This window comes from Entelurus aequoreus, linkage group LG05 (genome assembly GCF_033978785.1).
Source record: "Entelurus aequoreus isolate RoL-2023_Sb linkage group LG05, RoL_Eaeq_v1.1, whole genome shotgun sequence".
Taxonomy (NCBI): domain Eukaryota; kingdom Metazoa; phylum Chordata; class Actinopteri; order Syngnathiformes; family Syngnathidae; genus Entelurus; species Entelurus aequoreus.
In genome coordinates, this window is record NC_084735.1 from 34,998,893 (window position 1) to 35,024,514 (window position 25,622).

At 40.8% G+C, this 25,622-nt stretch overlaps 1 protein-coding gene across 1 annotated transcript in view; it reads right to left on the reverse strand.

Moving 5' to 3' along the window:
• Positions 1-5,672: 5,672 nt before the first annotated feature.
• LOC133649935 (cell adhesion molecule DSCAML1-like) overlaps positions 5,673-25,622 on the reverse strand; it is a 158,375-nt gene continuing 138,425 nt past the window's right edge. The window contains exons 22-36 of the mRNA XM_062046652.1: positions 25,170-25,325; positions 23,545-23,684; positions 21,274-21,427; positions 20,687-20,804; positions 19,196-19,359; positions 19,025-19,123; positions 18,625-18,813; positions 17,171-17,458; positions 16,941-17,096; positions 16,836-16,866; positions 13,895-14,013; positions 11,326-11,478; positions 11,025-11,225; positions 10,491-10,802; positions 5,673-8,584 (exon numbers count right to left, since the gene is read on the reverse strand). Coding sequence (XP_061902636.1) covers positions 8,157-8,584; positions 10,491-10,802; positions 11,025-11,225; positions 11,326-11,478; positions 13,895-14,013; positions 16,836-16,866; positions 16,941-17,096; positions 17,171-17,458; positions 18,625-18,813; positions 19,025-19,123; positions 19,196-19,359; positions 20,687-20,804; positions 21,274-21,427; positions 23,545-23,684; positions 25,170-25,325 — 2,708 coding nt within the window. The 3' untranslated portion in view covers positions 5,673-8,156. The remainder of the gene's footprint in view (positions 8,585-10,490; positions 10,803-11,024; positions 11,226-11,325; positions 11,479-13,894; positions 14,014-16,835; positions 16,867-16,940; positions 17,097-17,170; positions 17,459-18,624; positions 18,814-19,024; positions 19,124-19,195; positions 19,360-20,686; positions 20,805-21,273; positions 21,428-23,544; positions 23,685-25,169; positions 25,326-25,622) is intronic.

Consider the following 25,622-nt stretch of genomic DNA (forward strand, 5'->3'; position numbering starts at 1 on the left):
AACTATAATCAGTACACAGTATTGAGAAGTGGTGTGCCGTCAGGGCCAGCAAGACCTTCTCTGCTAGCCTAACATAACCAGAAATTATGATCAGAATTAAAGAAAAAAGTAATTTTTGATTGACTTTCCCTAAATATCAAAGTATTCATATTCTCTTCATGTCATATTATGCTCCTTCCAGCGCTGTTGTTTTTAGGTTATAGAGTTTTTATCCAATCAGAATCAAGCTAGCTTATGTTGCCATGCTGCACCAAATCTGCCAGAAGCCTTCATATTCAGCAATTCAGGCGTCTGTGCACTGTAAGTGAACGGGGACATACAGTGACAGACAGTTGCGATAGCCAATCAGATCACACGTTGTTGTCAGTAAGGCCTTCTAGATGGCCTAAGGCAGATATCTAGTGATGTTATGAGCCAGGTAACATAAGAACTCCATTACCCAGTACACATTACAGTAGCGAAGAGCATGCGCTTTAGCCCCGTTTAGGTTAAATGTAGACATACCGGCAGCGGGATGTTTTTGATGAGCACGCTGTGGAGTAAACATTAAGAACTCAGCCAACACGCCTCGTCTGCATCTTTTATGATTAGACAAGACAACACATACATTTGCAAGGCCATTTTCAAGAAGGATATTTAAAGGCCTACTGAAACCCACTACTACCGACCACGCAGTCTGATAGTTTATATATCAATGATGAAATCTTAACATTGCAACACAGGCCAATACGGCCGGGTTAACTTATAAAGTGCAATTTTAAATTTCCCGCTAAACTTCCGGTTGAAAATGTCTATGTAAGATGACGTATGCGCGTGACGTCAATCGTTGAAACGGAAGTATGCGGACACATTGAATCGTATACAAAAAACTCTGTTTTCATCTCAAAATTCCACAGTATTCTGGACATCTGTGTTGGTGAATGTTTTGCAATTTGTTTAATGAACAATGAAGACTGCAAAGAAGAAAGTTGTAGGTGGGATCGCTGTATTAGCGGCGGACTACAGCAACACAACCAGGAGGACTTTGAGATGGATAGCAGACGCGCTAGACGCCGAACTCACCTTAACTTCCTCCGTCTCTGGGCCGCCAACCGCATCTGTGATCGGGTGACGTCCTTCGTCGCACCGTCGATCGCTGGAACGCAGGTGAGCACGGGTGTTAATGAGCAGATGAGGGCTGGCTGGCGTAGGTGGATAGCTAATGTTTTTAGCATAGCTCTGTGAGGTCCGGTTGCTAAGTTAGCTTCAATGGCATCGTTGGCAACAGCATTGTTAACCTTCGCCAGGCTGGAAAGCATTAACCGTGTAGTTACAGGTCCATGGTTTAATAGTATTGTTGATTTGATATACCCCATGTGTGTCTCCCTAATCACATTTGGTGCCTGTCGTGGCGGTAATCCTAGAACCCGTTGGTGGACACCGGCGGTGAGGGATGCCGTCAAGCTGAAGAAGGAGTCCTATCGGGTTCTTTTGGCTCATAGCACTCCTGAGGCAGCGGACAGGTACCGACAGGCCAAGCGGTGTGCGGCTTCGGCGGTCGCGGAGGCAAAAACTCGGACATGGGAGGAGTTCGGGAAAGCCATGGAAAACGACTTCCGGACGGCTTCGAAGCGATTCTGGACCACCATCCGCCGCCTCAGGAAGGGGAAGCAGTGCACTATCAACACCGTGTACGGTGAGGATGGTGTTCTGCTGACCTCGACTGCGGATGTTGTGGATCGGTGGAGGGAATATTTCGAAGACCTCCTCAATCCCACCAACACGTCTTCCTATGAGGAAGCAGTGCCTGGGGAATCTGTGGTGGGCTCTCCTATTTCTGGGGCTGAGGTTGCTGAGGTAGTTAAAAAGCTCCTCGGTGGCAAGGCCCCGGGGGTGGATGAGATCCGCCCGGAGTTCCTTAAGGCTCTGGATGCTGTGGGGCTGTCTTGGTTGACAAGACTCTGCAGCATCGCGTGGACATCGGGGGCGGTACCTCTGGATTGGCAGACCGGGGTGGTGGTTCCTCTCTTTAAGAAGGGGAACCGGAGGGTGTGTTCTAACTATCATGGGATCACACTCCTCAGCCTTCCCGGTAAGGTCTATTCAGGTGTGCTGGAGAGGAGGCTACGCCGGATAGTCGAACCTCGGATTCAGGAGGAACAGTGTGGTTTTCGTCCTGGTCGTGGAACTGTGGACCAGCTCTATACTCTCGGCAGGGTCCTTGAGGGTGCATGGGAGTTTGCCCAACCAGTCTACATGTGTTTTGTGGACTTGGAGAAGGCATTCGACCGTGTCCCTCGGGAAGTCCTGTGGGGAGTGCCCAGAGAGTATGGGGTATCGGATTGTCTGATTGTGGCGGTCCGCTCCCTGTATGATCAGTGCCAGAGTTTGGTCCGCATTGCCGGCAGTAAGTCGGACACGTTTCCAGTGAGGGTTGGACTCCGCCAAGGCTGCCCTTTGTCACCGATTCTGTTCATAACTTTTATGGACAGAATTTCTAGGCGCAGTCAAGGCGTTGAGGGGATCTGGTTTGGTGGCTGCAGGATTAGGTCTCTGCTTTTTGCAGATGATGTGGTCCTGATGGCTTCATCTGGCCAGGATCTTCAGCTCTCGCTGGATCGGTTCGCAGCTGAGTGTGAAGCGACTGGGATGAGAATCAGCACCTCCAAGTCCGAATCCATGGTTCTCGCCCGGAAAAGGGTGGAGTGCCATCTCCGGGTTGCGGAAGAGACCCTGCCCCAAGTGGAGGAGTTCAAGTACCTCGGAGTCTTGTTCACGAGTGAGGGAAGAGTGGATCGTGAGATCGACAGGCGGATCGGTGCGGCGTCTTCAGTAATGCGGACGCTGTATCGATCCGTTGTGGTGAAGAAGGAGCTGAGCCGGAAGGCAAAGCTCTCAATTTACCGGTCGATCTACGTTCCCATCCTCACCTGCGGTCATGAGCTTTGGGTTATGACCGAAAGGACAAGATCACGGGTACAAGCGGCCGAAATGAGTTTCCTCCGCCGAGTGGCGGGGCTCTCCCTTAGAGATAGGGTGAGAAGCTCTGCCATCCGGGGGGAGCTCAAAGTAAAGCCGCTGCTCCTCCACATCGAGAGGAGCCAGATGAGGTGGTTTGGGCATCTGGTCAGGATGCCACCCGAACGCCTCCCTAGGGAGGTGTTTAGGGCACGTCCGACCGGTAGGAGGCCACGGGGAAGACCCAGGACACGTTGGGAAGACTATGTCTCCCGGCTGGCCTGGGAACGCCTCGGGATCCCCCGGGAGGAGCTGGACGAAGTGGCTGGGGAGAGGGAAGTCTGGGCTTCCCTGCTTAAGCTGCTGCCCCCGCGACCCGACCTCGGATAAGCGGAAGAAGATGGATGGATGGATGGATGGATTTGATATCTATCCTTCCAGTCAGGGGTTTATTTCTTTTGTTTCTATATGCAGTTAAGCACGATGCTGTCACGTTAGCTCCGTAGCTAAAGTGTTTTGCCGATGTATTGTCGTGGAGATAAAAGTCACCGTGAATGTCCATTTCGCGTTCTCGACTCTCATTTTCAAGAGGCTAAAGTATCCGAGGTGGTTTAAAATACAAATCCGTGATCCACAATAGAAAAAGGAGAGAGTGTGGAATCCAATGAGCCAGCTAGTACCTAAGTTACGGTCAGAGCGAAAAAAGATATGTCTTGCACTGCATTCTAGTCCTTCACTCTAACGTTCCTCATCCACTAATCTTTCATCCTCGCTCAAATTAATGGGGTAATCGTCGCTTTCTCGGTCCGAATCGTTCTATCTGCATTGAAAACAATGGGGAAATGTGAGGAGCCTTTCAACCGTTGACGCCACGCTACTTCTGGTACAGGCAGGGCTTTTTTTTTATCAGCGACCAAAAGTTGCAACTTTATCGTCGATGTTCTCTACTAAAACCTTTCAGCAAAATTATGGCAATATCGCGAAATGATCAAGTATGACACATAGAATGTATCTGCTATCCCCGTTTAAATAAAAAAAATTCATTTCAGTAGGCCTTTAAAGAGAAACTAGATCTTGTGAGACCATCTCGGCCAACCCCAGAAGCTAGCTCAGCTGTCGATGAAATGTGAGTTCAGATATTTTATTTCTTAATTTTTTTTACGTTTAAAATTGATTTTGCAATTTTAATTTTGACAGTACCACATAAGATATGTTTTAATTGCTGATGCGGGTTTATTGATTTTTAAATGCGCCAGAAAATAACCCGTTTTGTATAATACCCAGTAGTGCGTAAATGTTTTCTGTATAGTATTTCTCCAGCAATGGTCATGTGGTGACATCAATTATGGTATTTTGAGAGGTAATCATTGAAGTCCGACATCACTGAAGGCCTAGATGGGAAACGCACGGCCCGCCACTGGTATTGAGATGTGGTGTTTGGGACTTTAAAAGACTACTTTTAAGCACAAATGGATGTAGAATTCATTGCAAGTCAAAACAAATTGAGCAATAAACACATCATCAGGCCAGGCTACTGTGTAGTGATATGTATGAATATACGTGACAAACCAACCCCAACACTGCGTCAAGCTATTTAGCTAGTTAACAACAATCAAAACTATATATTTCTGACTTTTGAGGGGTTTTGTAAAACCCAAGAATTCAAATACAGAGAAGACTGATTGTGTACTGACAGTAGTTCTATCACACTTACAGTGTTCAATAATGACATCATCCTTCTCTTTTCCATTACTACCACACCACACTACTTGGCTGTCTTTTATGACACTTTTGCCTCAGCATTTCTTTACTGTACTATATAGATGACGTCAAACATTGCTCTTTCCTCAATGGTCGAGAAGAACTTTGTAAGTCAGTGCAAGACAGGGCGAGAGATTTAAAAAAACATGCTAACGTTAGCTTACCACGTTGTTTTACTTTATCGCTGTGGCGATATGGTCTTTACTTTTTCTTTTTGTCTCGTTTTCAATTAGCATGGCCAACATTGTCATTGTGAGAAGTAAAACAAATAAATAAATAACCCAGTCAATTAACCGGCTGTTTTGCTGTTTGCTAGCTTGGCTCATTTTGAGTTGTGTGTTCGCTACACCTGGGTTTTTTTGGCACTTACCAGGGTTTCTATTTGTGTGCGTTTTAGCAGGTAATGATCGTACCAGAAGATAATATCATATTTTGAGGATATTACCAAACATACCCGATTTTTCGGAACTTAGGCCATATACTACAGTAAAAAAATACCAGACCCAGACCATGCATTGAATTCTCGTGTAGTTTTAATTTTAAATAAAAAAAATAACAGCACTGCTGGATAAAAAGCTGCTTCTGGCGCCCCCACTTGGCTGTGTAGAGGCACAATGAGACACTAAATAAAAATCTGCCCTGTTATGGACTATGGAGGGCTACATTAAATAAATGAATACAACTTTAAATAATTAATTTAAATAAACAATTATTCATCAATATAATTAAATACAACATGAAATAATTAAATACATCATGAAATAATGAAATCAATAACTAATTGATTAAAATATTAAATGTAATATTACATTTGATAAATTGACACATATATGTATTTAATTCAAATAAAACTATTCAATGCCAATTTTTAATGTTAATAAATTATGTTACTTAATTTAGAAAAGTACTTGTTTAATTTTGTCCCATTTAGCCCTCCATACCGTGCGTATTTGCTCATATGAGTTCAAGGAGTCAAATTATTGTACATTAAGCAATTTTTGCAAATGATTGTGCAAAGAGGGGAATCATCTACAAACGCTGGTCCAACAAGTGCACCAATAAAGATTTAGATAGATAGACAGTACTTTATTGATTCCTTCAGGACAGTTCCCTCAGGAAAATTAAAAAGGGTGCCCTCTTGTAGGGAGACATGAAGTGTGGGTGGACAACTTCCTCCTCTGTAAAAAATTAAAAAAAAAAAAAAATGCTTATCATAAACTATTACATAACATTTACTCAACAGTTGTGAAATCCATCAATTGCACGCATTTTGTTTTATTTGCTGTATTTATATATAATTCAAGCCTTGATGACGTGTGGGAAAAACAGAGAAACCATGACGTATGAAAGATAGCTTTATTGCACAAGGTGTTAGAATGATTTTTTTAGTTTTTGCTTTCTTTTCATAGAAAATGTATTTTTGAACACAAGCAATTTCTATAACAAGCAACTCAAACAAAGGTTTGGGATACCCTCAGCGTTTTTTTTTTGTTTGGTTTTTTTTTTTGTAGGTTTTGGATTTTCATACATATTTTTCCTTCAAATGTTTTTCCCTTTTAGCAAGCATGCAATGACTTTTTAGAGGATCGACAAAAATAAAAATTCAAATTAATGGGACAAATGACAACATCAAAAAGATCTTCAGAAAAGAATGTAAAAAAAAATCAACAAATTAGTATCAAAATAAAGGGAGAGAAAAGTGTTTTGCCCATTCAGAAGTAAAATATTGAATTTGTTGATACCGATTTCTTGGGGGATTCAATGCGATGTGTCCCTTGAAGCATTCTGACGAAAATAGCTCTTCATACAAAAACTGTTTTAAATGTACAAGACTTGATCTATAAACAACACTGACAAAGGTAGCCATTCTGCTTGTAGTATGTTTGGGCTAAGGATATTTGTAACTTAAGGAGGGCGGGGGGATGAGCACAGGAGCCTGAATGTGTCACTTTTACATCCCCACTCCAGTATGTATATATACATAATATAATATTAGTTTGTGTCACCAAAAGAGCTACAAGTCCCTGATTTGGTTTGGCTGAACTGGTTGAAGCCACAGGCCACATACTTGACTTTAGTCTACAACCTACGCTTCCAATAAAAAAAATTAAATGATAAACAGACAAACACCCTCCCATAAACAATATAACAAATAAATATAAAGCACAAAATGCTAGAATAGAGACGCTTGAGAGAGACATCCCAGTAGTGAGTGCACATATCAGAGGGACATTTACAGTACTTCAGACAGGACACGACAAACATATTCATTGATCACTTTCACAACTTAAATCCCTGACATTAAAATGTTTCGCCTCATTCTCATCATTCCTGGGAGCTTTTGGTCGTCATGACGATGAATCAGCGGCTACAAATCAACTTGTGGGTGTGGCCACTTTGCACAATTAGATAACCACTGGGTAAATATTTTATTTATTCATGAAATGCACTCAAAGGACGGAGATACCATTCACTCAATATATTTTAAGAATATCTAGCTTACTTTAACACTTCTTAGTCATCCCAAGCATCCACACTTTCTTCTATTAAATGTCTTTATTTTGTATTGATTGAGCGATTGTCTCGTTCTTCTTAAATTTGTCATTAAATTTCTTTAAATACGACACATAGCATTTATGCTTTGTCATAATTAGAAGTCAATAAATCTACATAGAAATATAAATGTGCATTCTTTATAATAGCTATTTGCAATGTGGGGGCGGGGGTGGGAAATTGCAGATGCTTTAATTTCTTATATCTTTTTGAGGAAGTTTGCCAAATGTGATTAGGGAGACACACATGGGGTAAAAGATACAATAAGAATAAAGAACTGAAGCCCTCTAAATTGTCAGTAATACTCAAACTAAAGTAGGGAAGGGATTCATATGGCCCCATTCCTAAGTGGATCTCGCGTGAGAGGAAGAGGGAAGGCGGGGGTTAATAATTTTACAATGCAGTGTGCTGAAAATGATGGAAAGCGCCACTCTACATAGCAACTGACGCTGTGGTCAAAGTTGGAATTGCCACAAAACACATTGTAAGGTATTGAACACTTTACTGCCATCTGGCGGCTAAAGTGAGTAGTGCACTCCCGAATTTGTCACGTTTCATGTGTCAGGTAAACCGCGACGAGTGAAGCCATATGAATCCTTTTCCTACTGTATGAAGGACAGTGTGTGCATATGAGAGGTGAGGGCATCTGTAGACCTCATAGAGCTTTTTGCTCCACACGTATGATCAATAAGTTGCTCTGGGCAGAGCTGAGCACCAGCCGGCTGGAACTGTTAGTTGGAGTTAGTAGTTCTTTAAGAGTCCCATGTGAGGATTAAAAAGCAAAAGTTAGCTGGGTCTCTGTGGTGGAGGACACCTATGGAGAGGGCAGCGGGCAGCTCACCTTCAGCTGGGTAAAAAAGGTGCCCTTTGAGGGTACCAAAGTGGCGGGGATGGCACTGACTGGACTAGACCAGCGTGTACGACTTGGAGTAAGCGCCCACGCTCTGTTTCTGCAGCCGGCCCAGAGCGGAGGAGCTACTCTCCAGCAGCGAGTCTCTGGAGCCGCCCATCTTGTTGCCGCTGTTGCTGCTCGTGCTGGACGTGGAGGCGGTCGCCGCTGTGTTGGTGCCGGGCATAGTGAGAGTCCTCTGGGGCAAGGTGGCAGTGCCCGAGCCGGCGCCCAAGCTGCCCAGTCCAGAGTGGCCCAGCGTCAGGGCCTGCTGCTTGGCAGAGTCTAGAGTCTTGTGGCGGCCCTGCGTGTGATACGCACGCTGCGCCAGGCTGCGGATGGACGCCTCCCGCGGCGGCACGGCCGGGCACGGATCGTGCAGCTCGCCCTGCTTGCGGAAGAATGGGTCTGTCTTCATGTAAAGGGGTAGGTTGCAGAATTCACCTGAGGAGAGCACAAGTGGAGTTGAAAAACTGACATGTTTTTGGGGTGCAGATTTCTACCTAAAAACTCGTCTACAAAATGTCAAATGCAAAACCACACAATTATAAAGTTGCTACTGTATTGACAAGATATTTTTTTTGCATTCCTAAACAAGGCTGGTTGACTTATATTCAGGGTCTAAACCAGGGGTCTGCAACCCGTCGTTCATACCTTTCCGATTAGCTCGCCAGACAGTTCCAGAGATGTGATGCATTATTGTGCACCGCTATCTATCCTTTCACATTAGAATCGATACGCAAATCCTGTTACCAGGGAATCGATAATCAACATTACCAATTTTTGGTATTTTTGTGTGTGTTCAAATGTCTTAATAAATGTCAATTGTTTAAAAGAAAGCTATTTTTTATTTAACATTTAACACTGAGTTATGCTGTCCAGGTGTTGTTTTCTTACACCCCTGTGTCTCATTTGCAAGTATTATATAGTAGAGTTTGTATACAGTTGCAATTCCAAGACATTAACAGTAGTGTATAGACTACATCAGGGCTGTCTAAACTTTTTGACTTGGGGGCTGCATTGGGCTAAATAATTTATCCGAGGGCCGACAGGCGACTGCAGTATGTTATATATATATATATATATATATATATATATGTATATATATATATATATATATATATATATATATATATATATATATATATATATATATATATGTATATATATATATATATATATATATGTATATATATATATATATATATATATATATATATATATATATACATACATATATATATATATATATATATATATATATATATATATATATATATATATATATATATATATATATATATATATATGTGTGTGTGTGTGTGTATATATATTAAATTAATGTGATGAATATATATTTAATAAAATGGATATATAAATAATATAATTGGATATTAAGAGGATGTAAAAGTTTGACTTCTACCTTGTTTGCTTCCGTGACGACCTTCTTAAAGTTTTGTAATCAATCAAAAATATCAAGCAGCTAAAATGCACCAAACATGGATACGTGTGGAGAGAGTGTTTTACAGAAAGTCGCCAAGTTGAAAAGACTGGGCTGAAGTGTGTGTGAAAAAGAAAGACGCAACGACCTGCCTTAGGTTGCTTCTGATTGGCTTACACTGTGTCGTACTCTCGAATTACGTCATCACATAAATCTTGCAAGATTAGAGGGACCATATTTTCTATCCGATGTACAAACTGTATAATCAACCAATTCATAACTTTCCAACTGGATCCATACTACATATAGATCGATCCAGATGCTCGCCAAACGATGTATTCATATCTCTAAAGTTAAAATCGTTTATCGGATTGTACCGATTAATTTTTACACCCCTATCAGACAGACATATTATTATATATATACATTTTTAACATGCACAAATGGAAATACAAATTAAAAATGCGCACACGTGGATCTGATTATACACACAGATTGAGATGCAGACACACACGTTAGTACACGTACACGTGAATCAGATTACAGATGCAAGGATTGAGATACGCATTTGCAAATAGTTTTGCTACAATAATACTTCCATAGACCATTATTGCAGATGTGGATTGGGTACCAGGGAAGAAAGTCAAGCAAGGAGGTGGGTTTTGATGGAAAGTGGAGGTGACCCCGGTGGTGCCTTGATACAACAGCATAATCTAGGCTTGATTACAGTGACACAAATAAGACATTCTAATTTTACTTGTAATTATTTGCTGTTTGCGGTTGGTCTCAGAACGTAACCCCAGTGAATAGCGGGGATCTACTGTCTTCCGTCGTCAATGAGCAAAACGACGGCTTATCCTAGTAGGTTAACAAGCAGGAAGTGCAGGTCTAAGCATGATTATTACTTACTTTTGTTTGCGCGGTGAGGAATAGGCACAGCCACGTTTTTACCGCGGTCGTAGTCCTGCGGTTTAGGCGGTGAAGCTGTGAAGCGGCAGATGCCAGGCTCAGACGGCGTGCTGAGGGAGGTCATGCTGTCTGCCGGGTCGTTGGTGCCTGTGGTCATTTGGTCGGAGGAGCTGTCAGAGATGAAACACTCTGTGATGGTAAACTTGGCGTGCTGCAGGTGCTCCTCCAGCTTGGCGTGCTCGTACGCCCTCGCCAGCTCCTCGTAAGTGGATGAGGCGCTCTCTGTAGACACCATGCTGTTGCGACCCTTATCTGTCAACACACAAAAAAGTGCATCACGTCAAGTGATGAAACTTGTGCGCCGCGTTGCGTTCAAAGAGTGTCCATGGGCCCAGGGACAGCTTAACCTAAGGGGGAGCACTGGGGCTGAGGGTTTTGGGGGCCCCCATAAAACTTAAGCCCCCTGATTGGTGGGGCCCCTGGGCTCCAGCCCAGGTAAGCCAGTGCTTTAAGGCGGCCTTGCATGTTCCTCACCTGTGTCTTGTGAGAGGCTGGCGCTGTAGCTGTCGCTCTCAGTGGCAGTGATGCCGTGAGAGCCCATAGTCCGCCAATCTGAGGTCAGAGTTCGTGCGGAGGCTGTAGACTGGCTCTGACTGGGCCGGCTCAGAGTCCACTGACTTGAGTATCTGTTTCTGGAGCTGTGTGCTGACTTGATGCTCTTCCTGGACACAGGGTCTGACAAAAAGTCCGGAAGCTCAGAGAACAGCTAGGTATGTGTTTTTAATTTTTTAGCGTGTATCTTTTGAAGAATGCGCGGGACACCATCATAACTTACTTGTGCCAGGACGGATGTCCGACATGTCAATCAAAGGTCCGGAATTCTGGATTAGGGCTTGATGATGAAGAGACACGCCTGTGCAGAAGTTCTGTGGATTCACTGATTGGCTGAACTCTGTGTCTGTCACTGGCACTGCTGCCTTGTCTTCTCCTGTTACAGACAGACCATGACAACATGTGATGGTTAGATTAATGTAGAGGCTTGTACAACGGACCCTGCTTAAGGACCAAACCATCAAATTCATTGTGTTCTTATTACAAAAAACAGACCTATCAAGTCCATTTTGACATACATCTTGTTTCCTATACGCTACATTTATTATTAACAACAGCAACATAACTATTTTCTTTTTACACCGCATGTTCAGTGAAAATTGAGCTCCAAAATAAAAGCACTGCAGTATTAACCTGGATTTTACCACAGCAACTAACAAAAATAACTTGTTTACATTAAAAAAAAAAGATTGTTACCCACTTAAAGGTTTTGTGCTTGTACTAGTGATTTATGGATGTTGCAGTCAAGACATACAACACAATTACTACAGCAGTTCTGTAAAAGCACAGGTGTCAAACTAAAGGCCTGGGAGCCAGATCTTGCCCACCACATAATTTTATATGACCCACAAAAGCGTGGAAATTGTATGTATTTTATGTATTGCAGCAATAAATGTGAGGATTTTATTAAATTTTGTATGAGACACAAAGCACACAGTATATGGTGGTAAAATAAATGTAAAAGGTAAAAAATGGAAATAAAAACAATTAAAATGGAAAAACTGAATTTTAATGTTTTTTTATATTGCTATTGTTTTTTAAATGTATTGTTATCACTATTATTTTACTTGTGGTTTATTAGTTACTAATTCATATCTGATTTTTAAAACTATATTTAAAGTTGAGTTTTGGTGGTACAATAAATACTGATGTTTTCAAATTAATGAATAATCGTGTTATTAATCGTGATTACAATATCAATCAAAATAATCGTGATTATTATTTTTTCAAAAATCCTCCAGCCCTAATACTCATTTTATATTGTGTTCAAAGTGTACAAACCTTAACTAAAATAGCTGTCAAAGCTGAAACCCATTTTTCATATTTACATTGTTGCTTATGGAAAAACTTGCTTCACTATACAATCCTTTTGATTCACGAACCCTGTTCAAGAACCAATTAAGTACTTTATGTTTTTATCTCCATTTTGACAGAAAAAAATATATGTAATGCATGCAGATGCATATCTTTTAAACGTTAAAATCATTTCTTAAGGCAACAATTATGTTATCATACATTCTAAACATTGTTGTTAAAATAAAAAGAAACACTTAAATATTTGCTTGACTTACGATTTTAAAGCAAGTTATCTGTGAAATCGTACAATGTGAGATTATGATTTCACTGTAAAAAACTGGCAGGTCAGTCGCCAGAATTTTATCATAAAAAACTGTTGTATTTAAAATAATACACAGTATTAAAAAACTGCAGGTCAGTCGCTAAAATTTTACGGGAAAAGAACATGATACAAGCGGTAGAAAATGGATGGATGGAAGACCATGGTACCATTTTTCCATTTAAAGCAGTATGCTGTAAAATGTAAAACCGTAAAATTCTGGCGACTGAGTGGATATTGTTTTGTACCGCAAAATCTGCAGAATAATATATATTATATATATAATAATCAAATACATAGGCAATTTTGTAACACTATTATTAGGCAAATTCTAACGCATTTCCATCCATCCATTTTCTACCGCTTATTCCCTTTTGGGGTCGCGGGGGGCGCTGGAGCCTATCTCAGCTACAATCGGGCGGAAGGCGGGGTACACCCTGGACAAGTCGCCACCTCATCGCAGGGCCAACACAGATAGACAGACAACATTCACACTCACATTCACACACTAGGGCCAATTTAGTGTTGCCAATCAACCTATCCCCAGGTGCATGTCTTTGGAAGTGGGAGGAAGCCGGAGTACCCGGAGGAAACCCACGCAGTCACGGGGAGAACATGCAAACTCCACACAGAAAGATCCCGAGCCCGGGATTGAACCCAAGACTACTCAGGACCTTCGTATTGTGAGGCAGATGCACTAACCCCTCTGCCACCGTGCTGCCCTCTAACGCATTTATACTCATAAATTCGTCACTATTACATGTGGTCTTCTGAGGGCAGTCATAAATGCAATGTGGCCCCCAAAGAAACCGAGTTTGACACCTCTGTTTTAGAATAGACAATCTCATATCAAAACCAATGAACAGGAATACAAATAAGCACAAATGGAGAAAAACCATGCCACCAAGAGGCCGTTTTTCTTAAGTCTCCTGTCAAAGTCACAAGTAGATGTGCAAGCAATGGCTAGTTTCAATGTCCATTATGTCGAAAACCGCTTATGTCCGTTAGTCAGGCAGTCCGACGGCATCGTCGTAAACAGGGTAACAATTATTTACTACTATATTTTCTCAAGCCTGTTCATTGTTTCCAGGGTGGTACCCATCTTCTTGTGTGCCCATGACACTGTGTAGAATTCTAATGATGTCAATGGATGATCGCCTTTGTGTCAAGTACGCACCGATCTGTTTGATGCCTTCCTTGTCTTCAATTAGCAGCTGAACTCGAGGGATGTCGATGTGTAGCCTCGGACCCTGAGGAGGACCTTTCACAGGGGTGTCGATGCTGCGATTGTTCTTGCTGCGCACACAAACACAAGCAGTTTATCAATCTATGTATTTTTACATGCTTCTTTATTGTAGAAAGTAATATTCTTAAAAATTAGGGATGTCAAAAAATTAAGATATTTAATTGCAATTAATAGCTTTGTCAGCTGTTAACTTGTAATTAATTATGAATAATCGCTGACAGAATTTTTCAAAATCTTGAATAGGTCTACCTTAGACAAATGTTTTCAACACTATCAACATGGGACTGGACAATTTGTCTGCTGCATGCAAATGTTTGTGAAATTAAACATAACAGATTTTTAAAAAGCCCAACACAAAATGGACATAAACACTTTTTTTATGCCTCAGACCTGCGCGTTTGAGAACATTAACCAATATATTTCAATAGAATGATGTAATAGCCAATGGTGTTAAGTCGGTTTGCAATTCTTTGTATTTTGCTAAAATATCATTTTCAATTTAAATTACATTTTCTTCACCGTGTATATTTATTTAAATATCAATTAATAAATCAATCAAATTTTATTTATATAGCAATGTTCATACATATAAAATGTAGCACAAAGTGCTATGCATTCAAAAACATTTAAAAACCAGATAATTCCAGGCTCAAACTGTCATTCAGTCCTCCCCCCAAACCGCATTTCCCTCCACGACCCACATAATAAAAGTCATGTGAGAATATATCTGGCTGAGCAAGGAGGAACCAGGTGAGAAAACACAGCCAAGTGCACCGGGAGCTAAATGATGACGGGCCACAGCCGCAATGACTCTGACCTAGGGCACAGAGCGAGGAACCCATGAGCCAGAGCCACAGAAGCCGCGGCACATCAAAGCCCCAAGTGCAGAAGGCTCCCGCTGAGGAAACGCTAGAAATAACTCAAATATAAGAGGATAAGATAAAATGAATAAAATATGTCATGCAAAATATATAGTAAAATGTATCAATATTGCATAAATATGTAAGTAAAAACTAGATACAATTAAATCAATTGATGTCATATATAAAAGCTAATAAATACTAGATAAACAAGGGGTTAATACTATAATACAATTATGAGATGAATAAGAAAATGTATTAAACGGCAAGTTAAAAAGGTAGGTCTTGATCTTGTTTTTAAAAATTGTAACATTCTCGGCAGCCCTGAAAATCTACGACAGGCCGTTCCACAAATGGGGGCATAATTTTGGAAAGACATGAGAATCAATACAGTTCTCATGTATGACATTATTCACACATGAGAACTGTATTGATTATTTATTTATTCAATTTGTTTGTGTTACGAATAGAGCACAGGAAGGAAACAAATACATGTGTAGGAAATACTATGGAATGGGAAAGGGGTAGGTTGAAATACGCTGTGTTTTATTCCCACTCCTTTTCAGACATGATGTAATGAGAAATTCAAAATATGTGACTGTATGCATGTTCGAATTCAATTAAAACCATAACCATGAGTTCAAACCTAAGGAATTAATGTTTTCCTTACAGCTCACTGCATCTGTATTGTAAAAATAATCATCTGTAAGACTTTAGCACATTTGGTGCCTCAATTACCTCATGCTAAACAGCGCGTGCAATCTATTAAATAGTGTGTACTTTCAGTGGGTGTGTTGCATGTGATCCACTAACACTGGGTGTGCAATTAAAAAGTGGTTCAGACCGCCTTATTTAAATGAGATTTTTGTGTGTACTAAACGGGGTATCACCATGACACTCTCATTTACTGCACATTCATGGTATCATGTTATCATCCTTCCTGTGGGTTTTGCTATGATTTCAAACATGCAGCAGGCATGCACCACTTTTTATGGGCATTTTAGAAGCAGTCGTGCAGTGCATCTACATTTACACAACTTTTTTTCCCTTTTTTTTTTTAAACGCTGAAGGTTCATGGGAGGGAGGCTGCTATACTGTCCTCAAGATGCAAAAAATGCATACTTCAAGACGCTTTTATCATAAAGGGTATATGTTAGTAATATATTTTCTATGTGGAAAAAACAAACGTCATTAAAAACATATGAAATGGTCCCAAAACATATACATTTAATTTGTTTTAATCTGGCCCTTAAATTATCCAGCAGCTATGAAATTATGAAAGAATGGTACTAAATAGATGATGTCTAATAATTTTTATTTCTGACCGTCCAAATATAAATGGTAAATGGGTTATACTTGTATAGCGCTTTTCTACCTTCAAGGTACTCAAAGCGCTTTGACACAATTTCCACATTCACCCATTCACACACACATTCACACACTGGTGGCGGGAGCTGCCATGCAAAGCGCTAACCACGACCTCTCGAAACATACACATAGGACAATGGATTTTCTGTCCATCGTGTGTCTTTGCAACGCGAGCACTCCTCTCTCTTAGCAGTGTGTGGAACTAAGTTTGCGCGTCTTTTGCAAAGGTGCTACATAAAATGCAAAATAGTGCTCCTGAAACGGGGATGAGTCCCATTGCGCATGATGTATGATGTTTATATTTTCTCCCTTCCCAGTATTGTGGCTGTTTTGATGATCACGCAATCCACTTTGCACACGTTTAGTAGATCAGCTTTGCGTGTGCTATTGGGTTTGCATATGTTTTTGAACATGCAAACCTTTAGTAAATCATGCCATTTATGGTTAAAATATTTTGACTGAAACAATTCAGATTATTTCGATGACAAAATATGAAGGTTTATATTAAAGTATTTTATTCCTCTTGTAGGCCTTTGTATATTTACTAGTGTGGGTCTGTAGGCTGTGAGTCAGTCATTATACTTCCTGCTGCAGCAGTTACCTTTGCTAGAAAATATATATGAAGAAATAAAGATTGTTCTCACCTGATGAGCATCTCAGCAAGGCTCTTTGCATCTGCATGAAGACACAATCTTATTAGATGCATAGATAAGAGCTGGATGCAGCTGTTAGAGACTCGTTCATCTCACCTCTTAGGCGTTTCAGCCGCTTCTCTTTGCGTTTCTTGCGGATGATGAAGAGTAAAGCGACACCGATGGTGACCAGGATGACAGGGGAACCGATGGAGAACAGCTTTTTGACATCATCCCCCTCCCCACGGGCAGATTTAATGGGAGGGATTGTGCCTGTTGTAAGCAGGATTAGTTTGAACTCAAATGGAATGACAAGAGAATGTTAACAATATATTTGGCACACTTACTCCCATCGTAGTCGGTGGTGGCAAACTGGGAGCTCTGGTTGCCGCAGCCAGCGCTGTTGCAGGCCTTCATTTTGAGCTCATACCAGGTTGCCTCCCGCAGCTCACTGAGGAAGAGCTGAGTGGTAGAGTTGGCCTTCAAGCTCTGCCAGGCCCAAGTGCCTTTGGGCCTAAAGTCCAACATCATATCAGTGATAGGGCAGCCACCGCTGGTCCAGCCTTGCAGGTTGAGGCCTGCATGGGTGGAGTTGATGTGCGTGAGTAGTGGCTGGTCCTTGTTGAACACAGGCTCTGTGGATCACATCAGAAACATAGGCATGATATCCAATCATCCAAAAAACATTTTAATAATGTTAATATTCCACAAGCTATTACAAAAAAATGAGCAATGAATAAATTAATTAAGTTCTGTAATTAATTAAAATAATGAATCCCTTTTTTAATCTCACCTAAAAAATGCTGGGAAAAGTAATGTTTCATTAAAATTCATTACATTATTAGAAATGTAGATATTTAAACAAAACAGGTGGCTTTATTAAGCCATTTATTTTTGCATCAGATTTAAACAGATACATTTTGTTCTATTTAGTGAAATAAAACTTCAGGTCCATACAAAGTGTTAAAGTTAATACATCAAAAACGGTAAAAACAATGTTCTGACAAATAAGTATTGAATTTTGAACTTTTTGCTTTTCCTCTAAATAAAACAGATCCATCATACACAGTGCTAGAATATGTTACCAATGGTAGGAACAAATCAATGTACCGGTATATATATGTCACAATTACATGTTAAACTTTGTAAAACGGAATGAAATGTAGGCTTTCAAAGGCTTTCCTGACTGTCGGTCACAATTGTCTCTTACACATACATCAATGTGCAAGATTGTTTGATATTTTAAACTTATCAGTTCATATTTTAAACTTATTTAACTACATAACATGAAGTTATTTACTTATGAATTCCGGTTAAATTTTTTCCACCAGAGGCAGACACGAGCATGCCATTTATGACACGCACGGCAATTAAAACAACATTCTTCTCCATGTAGGTTCGCTCTGATTTTAAATATAATGTTCCCATCACTGTACATGTCATATACCACTATATTGATGCACAGATGTGTTATAGGCGTTTAAGGTCAGTTGAATGTGGGATAAAACACATCTGGAAAAGATGCCATTTCTCCATAGTTCGTGTAATAGATGGATGCGCGCTTCGCAAAAAAAAAAAGCATTGTCTACTCTACGCTGCCGTGGCTCCATACTATCTTTGTGCTGCATGGCGGTGCTGTTGTTGCCTCCAGTCAAACACAATAAGAGGGTGAGGCAACTCGCAGGCATACAGACACAGTAGCGTTAGACATTAAAAATTTGCGATTAAAAAACATAACGCTGTAAATAAGACTTTAATGAACTAATTGCAATTAACGCGATAATTTGATACCGCTATTTACCTCTGCCATGCGTTTTAGCTTCAATGATCTCACTGATGCGCCCTGAGCCAACGCTGTTTTTGGCCGCCAACTTGACCTTGTACCACGTTCCACAACGCAGATTGTCCAGCCTGAAGGAACGCTCACTGGAGCTGATAAAAACATCCCTCCACTCCTCTGTGTTGTCCACTGAATACTGCAACACGAATCCTGCAGGATCACATACCACATATTTCTGTTAGACTCAATGTACTTGTAACAGAAAAAGGATGTGCTGGTACATCCTTTAACCACCAGGTAGCAGCAGTCAGCTAGGTCTGCCTACTTTTTAGTCAGAAGTCCTTTTCTGAATTGAGATTGTCAACAATTTGTCACACAAAATATGTTTTTTATGATGTGTCACAGATGCATGAAAGAATACCTCTTATGGAGCTTCCGCCGTTGTCCCCTGGGATCCAAGCCAGGGTGATGGAGGAGGTGGAAGTGGTGGAGACAGTCAGACGGGGTTGGTCTGGAGGAACTGGATGGCAACACATGGACAGCGACTTAATAAATAAGTAAGAAAAAAAGACTGCATTCTGTTAGCTTTTACCTTGCACCACAAGATTGACTATGATGGTGTCAAATCCAAGGGTGTTGGTGGCCGTGCAGGTGTAGTAGCCCGAATCTTCTGCTTTGACGGAGCGCAGCGCGAGTGTGCCATTAGATAAGATTTGCCGCTGACTGTCAGTTGTCACCGGGATGGCCGAGTCCTCACTGGCAAGGAATACACATATTACAGATGTTTACTCAAGGTGGTGGCTTTCCCAAGGAAGTTAAGTGAATCTAGAGGCTCTTGTTTGTTGTTGTTGTGAATTGTACCTTTAAGGATGTTTACTGATGTTAAGGATGTTTTTTTTTTTTATTCCATTTTATGCTTCAGCACTTTTTTTTTTCATTTTTCTAACTGTAAGTATTCTATGTGCAAGTCTGCACATTAAAAGGCGCTGCGTCATTCTCATTGTCTATGTGTACAGTATAGTAATAATAAAAGGCAGTCTATTTTATATTTCCATAAAATTGGAAATGTAAATATTATTTCCTAAAATGTATTTCTAAACATTTTAAACATGGTGAAAATGTACAAAAACAGGAAATCTGTCAAATTAACTTGGTATGGTTACTTTAAAGAAAATTAATTACATGGTTCCATTTGTACAATTCAACATGTCTGAAAAGAAGTAGCAAGAGACAGAGCTTATTTGATCCTAAACCTTCTTAATGTCTATTATCGATCATTCATATGTTTTACATATTGACACAATATTAAGTTTGCTTGCATTTTGTCATTAAAATGTTGTTCACTTCCAGTGTAAAAAGAAGGAGATGAAAAAGAATCAAGCTAAAAGGCAGCTTGTGCCGAGTAAAAAAGTCAAAATTTTGGATAAAAATAGCATTGAAATGTGACACAGTCGTCCCTCGCCTCATCGTGCTTTGGATATTGCGGCTTCACTCTGAAGCATATTTTATGTATTTTTGGCCTAAATTTATAAGCATACAAATGGTTACATGTAGTAAAAATATCAATACTACAGTAGTGTTTGTCAGTAGATGAGCCCAAACCAATCAAAGTGTGCTGTTCAATATTGTGGCCACTGATTGGCTTAGCCTCAGGCAGCATTAACGATTGGATTAAACCAATGTAAAAGGTGACTATATGGGGATTATTTTGTGTCTAAAGGGCTCTCATAATGTTAAAAGGGTATTTAAAAGATGGTAAATAGTTTCTATGCTATAGCTAGGAAAATATTCGATTTATAATGAATGCATTTACCACCGTCAGGACCGGGACCAATTAACAGCAATAGACAAGGGTTTACTGTACAAATAATGAAATATGAATACGTTTTATTTTCATTAAAAAAAAACAAATGAATAAAAATAGAAATATTATAATTATAACTTAATGCGAAAAACATTTGACACGCTTATGACATATCATTGTGTTTGGGTCTTAGCTGGGTTTTGCGCTTTTAGTTTATTGATGCTAGACCCACAACGAGTCATTAAGCTGAGACTTGTACTGTACATGGCCAACTCTGACCTGTCTTTTGTCCATTTGATGGTTGGTGCTGGCTCTCCCACAGACTTGCAGGGCAGACGTACTTCCTTCATCCAGGGCGTGGTCACAGTACCCCCAAAGGACAAGATTTTGGCTGGGACTGCAAAAAAAATGGCACAAAAGCAGCTGAGTATTTGACAGATACACCCAAACAAACTCTTAACCTTCATGATGTCGTAGCCCCCATCTTTTGTTTACTATACAAGTGGCCCAGTTTGTCTGAGAGGAAGGCCTTAATTCGCCCCTCCTTCGACCTCCTTGTCTCTCTAGTCTATCTTCAACCCATAGATCCTCCCCTCTATTGATTCTAGCTTGCTACCTCTCTCCCCATGGGTCATTTTACGAGATAGGCCCTGTTCATCACCACATAATTAACAAAAGCGTTTCTTGCAACATAGCTGGCACTTCAATCAATACTACGGCTGTCAATCAATAGCCGGAGCGCAGACAGAGCGAGAAGGAGGGCGAGTGATGAAAGTGATGTGTGAACAGATCATGTTGCTATTTAATAGCCATCTTTAAAGATGCACTGCCTCATAACCTTCACAAGGCTTGTCCTCCGGACTCACCTTTCCCGGCCGGCTCCACGATGACCTTTGAACTCATGTTGCCCCGTCCGGCGGTCGTCACGGCTGCAGCCCAGATGTGGTATTGTTTGCCTCGACTCAGGTGTGTTATGTGGTAGAAGAGCATCTCTGGGTTGGCCTCGTACTCGCTAGGCGCCTGATGGAGTGAAAATGAGTCTTCTATAACAATTTACACAAGAGATTCTTTTAGATCGATTGAGTACACTCCTATCAAACATGCACTCACAATTAAGTTAGGTCCTTCAAACCTCTAGGTAGTAAATGGTATGTTACTTTCTTTAATTAACACTAATTAATATATAGATGTCTCATGTTTTTTCTTTGTATAGTTAAAATCCTGAACATCATCTGTAGTTTTTTTCCTCTTCTTTCTCTTTCTTATTTTTTTAATGTTTTCGATTATTTTTAACCATTTTTAATCTATTTTGTACATATATTTTGTTACATTTTCAGTCAAACTCAAGGCCCAGGGGCAGATTTGGCACGCCACATTGTTTTATCCGCAGAAACCTTGAAATCAAAAAAACACTTCATCTTTCTAATTAAATGTATTTGGTCTTTTAATTTCAACAGAAAAGAAATGCATGCAGTGCATGCATTTGCATGTCTTTACCTTTAATATTATGTGCTTATACAACAAATATACCAACATATATTTTAAACATATGTCTCATCACGGGACAAGCAGTAGAAAATGGATGGATGGTGTTAAAATAAAAATAAAAATTTAAATATTTGCTTGTCACCTTGACTTATGATTTCAAAACAAGTTATCCATCAATTTGTATGTAAAATACATATAATAATGTCATCAAATGCATAGGCAATCATGTAATATCATGATGCGATTACACAGTAATATTCATAGATATTTACTGTTACAAGCCGCCCTCTGAGGGTCACCATAACTGTGATGTGGCCCTCAATGAAATGGAGTTTGATGCCACTGTTCTAGATTTTTACTTCAGATTATTATGCTATGGTGCCATCTTTTAGGAAATCATTTTAAGAAGATAAAACAAATGTATTTCTTTAGCTTTAGAAACTGATTCACACCAATTAAATATTGATTCAATATTCAATAACAGAAATATTATTTTGGGTGTCATATGTGTTACGGTAAAAAAAAAAAAAACTCATACAAATTTTTGTAATTTTTTTATAGTTAATGAAAATATTAAAAACAACCCTTAGTAATAAATAGTGCAGTTCTACAACAAAAACAAATCATTAATCAAAATTATTTGCTGTAAATGAAACCATTCTATTTGTAGTATGTCATATATCCATCCATCCATTTTCTACCGCTTGTCCTTCTCGGGGTAATCAAATTAAATAATTTGTCCGTTTAGTAAATGCCTCAAATTCCTACAAATATTTCTGTAAAAGATTTCTACACTTGCAGGCACACAAAAAACACGCACAAAAACACAACATTCTCTCAGGTCCATCCCCTGTTCTGCCTTTTTAATCTGTTCATCTCTTTAGTGCTCATCTCCGGCTCCTTCAGCGTTTGCTTTCCCCTTTCCTTCTCTGTCTAAATCGGCGAAGAGGATGGAGGGATTGAGAGAGGGAGGACGTGTGTGTGTGTGGAGGGGGTGCGAACATTCCACCAGAATAGCGGCAGTGTTGTGGTGATCCAGGGAGTGATACAGGGAGATAATGAAAAGACAGACAAAAGCACTCTCATCTCGATGTGACTGATACCCGCCTCTGTTCCTCCCTCCTTCCCTGCCCGTCTGTCACTCTCTCCCCTTCTCTTACCCCCCACCCCCATTCCCCCTCTGTCTGTGCCTACCTCTAATGGTCTTTCTTTCAGCCTCCCTCCCTACCCGTCTTCCCAGCCCATGCTCATTTACATGGCACTCATGCACAGAAATTGAGGAGCATTTTTTGGAATAACAACAAAGGGGGAGATATCAGAATTTATTGTGTGATGCTGCTTGTGTGCACGTGATATAACCAAAAGTGAAACGCCACACACGGGTGTATAAATAGCAAATGGCTGAAATGTGATGTCTGTGCGCCTCTCTGATGCGGCAGTGTGCATGTGTGAGCTTGTTCTCGGCCTCATTTGCATATCTACGTCTCATCACGTTGCCAAGACAACCTCATCTGTTCATCTGGGAGGGCAGGAAATAAGGCGATGGCGCAAACACAGTAAAAGAGTGACAAAAAACAACTGCACATTTGTGCACAGAGGTTGAGTTAATAATGTTTGAATCAGTGACCACAAAGAACGGACGTGCTCACCGGCTGTCCAGATCCTGGACTGGAGCAGTAAATGGTGTACTTGCGGATGACACCGTTTGGTTTCTGGGGAGGCAACCAGGACACGACCACGCTACTCAAAGAAGAGGGAACTGCCTTGATGCCAGCCGGAGGACCAGGAACTACGGAAAACAAACATGCAGATAAAAAAAGCAGGCATGTACTGTACATTCATGAGCATTCATGCGTGTTGTTGTGGCGGATGCCTATTAAAGTGATTAGGCTTGTTTGCAGATTTCCAGTCTTATCCAGCACTAAGCCGCTCCGGGAGGACTTGAAAGAAGTGCTTTTTGCATGGCCAGTGGTGACATATGTTCGTTCAGACCTTGGTCAGCAGTTCTGACGCTGTGACACCCAGCATTCTCCTAACTCGCAAACAGATTAGACACTAGCGTCTGATCCTCTGTCAGCCACTTCAGCTTGACACTGGATGCCACCTAATACTCCCCATTGTAAGTAACCAAGCTAAAGCCTTAGGAGAGTTTAGAACGCATGCTCACTTTAGAATAAACACAGCAGGGCACTGGATGGCATGAGAGGCTTTTGTGTGCTGAGCTATACAGTGTGGGATTCACAGTGTCAAACCTATTCAAGACCTGACATAAATATTAGGTGCAGCTGACAGTGGGCCTCATCTCAGGGCTACACTGCAGTGTAATACCAAGCCTTGGTAAATCCTTCTCCACATTCCTTTTTTTCCCCTAAATTCAAGGACCCCCTGATCCCGTCATTCAGCCTCAGTTCTCAGATAGGATGAAGCAGGGTAGCTTTTACAAGAGAGGCAAAGGGTGAATGATGATGGGTGGCTGTGGTTGTGAGGAAGCACTTGTCATTATCATAACTGAACCACAGTGGCACAACCGTGTAGTGCGGAAAGGGGTGGGATTTAAGCTCCATCTGCTGCCCAAAATCTGCCCAGGACTCTAGGCAGACAAACAGCCTGCAGTCCAATCAGTGCGGCCTGTGTCATAATGTAGAGGAGCAGCACAATGGTGCAAAGAAAACAGAGCCAACTACACAATCGGTCCATTATGATCTATTGCACTGATAAGAGGGGGACAAGTGACAGTAGAAGGTGTAATACACTCATCTTGAGGGAGACCTCAAGACACACAATAGGCTGTATAATGCTTCTATCATCATATCTTCGGTGCTTGTTTGCCACCCAGGACCCCTCCTTTATAAAGAGACATGGATCTGACTGTAATCCTGCCACCAATGGTGTAAGCACAAAATTAATTCTTTCTAATCCAAGAGGAGTTAATCCCTCCGCCTATGGCAAGATGGCTGGTGGAAAGGATGTAGGCTCGGGATGATGGTTGACTCCTGCGCGCTATACGCTGTGCGAGAGTGCGCATCCCTCCCCCACAGCGTCTCCCAACAGGCCTCACTCAGCCCTGAGCCGTGTACCCAAAGCCTCTTAATTCTCATTAGCACTGCTAATGGAGCTTCCTAGCATAAATGAGCTTTTGTCACGGGTTTGAGATACACCAAGCACCCATTTATCTACTCCCTGATCTTTTGTACCAACAAGCACAACCTATAAATTCTTCTTTTCGGAATTTTAGCAAAATTAATATGGGAATTCTTTAAGCGTGTATACTCACGATCCTCACGGGTTTGGATGTAGAGGACGTTGCTGCGGACCCCATCGCCAGCCTGGGTGTAGGCCAGCACCTGAACACTGTAGTTGGTGAACTTCTCCAGCCCTCGCAGCTCCACCTGTTCACGTGTGGTGGTGATGTTCTGCATCTCTCCCCACTCTGTGCAAAATAATGGAGGACATTTCAGAAATGTTTATCATAACTTGGACTGTGTTTTACTCTGTCATAATCATGAAAACATAAATTACGAGACACCAACAAAAACACAACTATAGCCAACCCACTCACTTCTTTGCATGGACAATATTAACAGTATTAAGAAAAGACAATTGCCAAGGTGCAGTTTGCAGCGGGCTCCAAACTTATATATATATTTTTCACAAAAAATATATGAACGATTAATATATGTTACCAATAGTGGTTTAAGAGAACAGATTTAACAATGAATGTCTATGT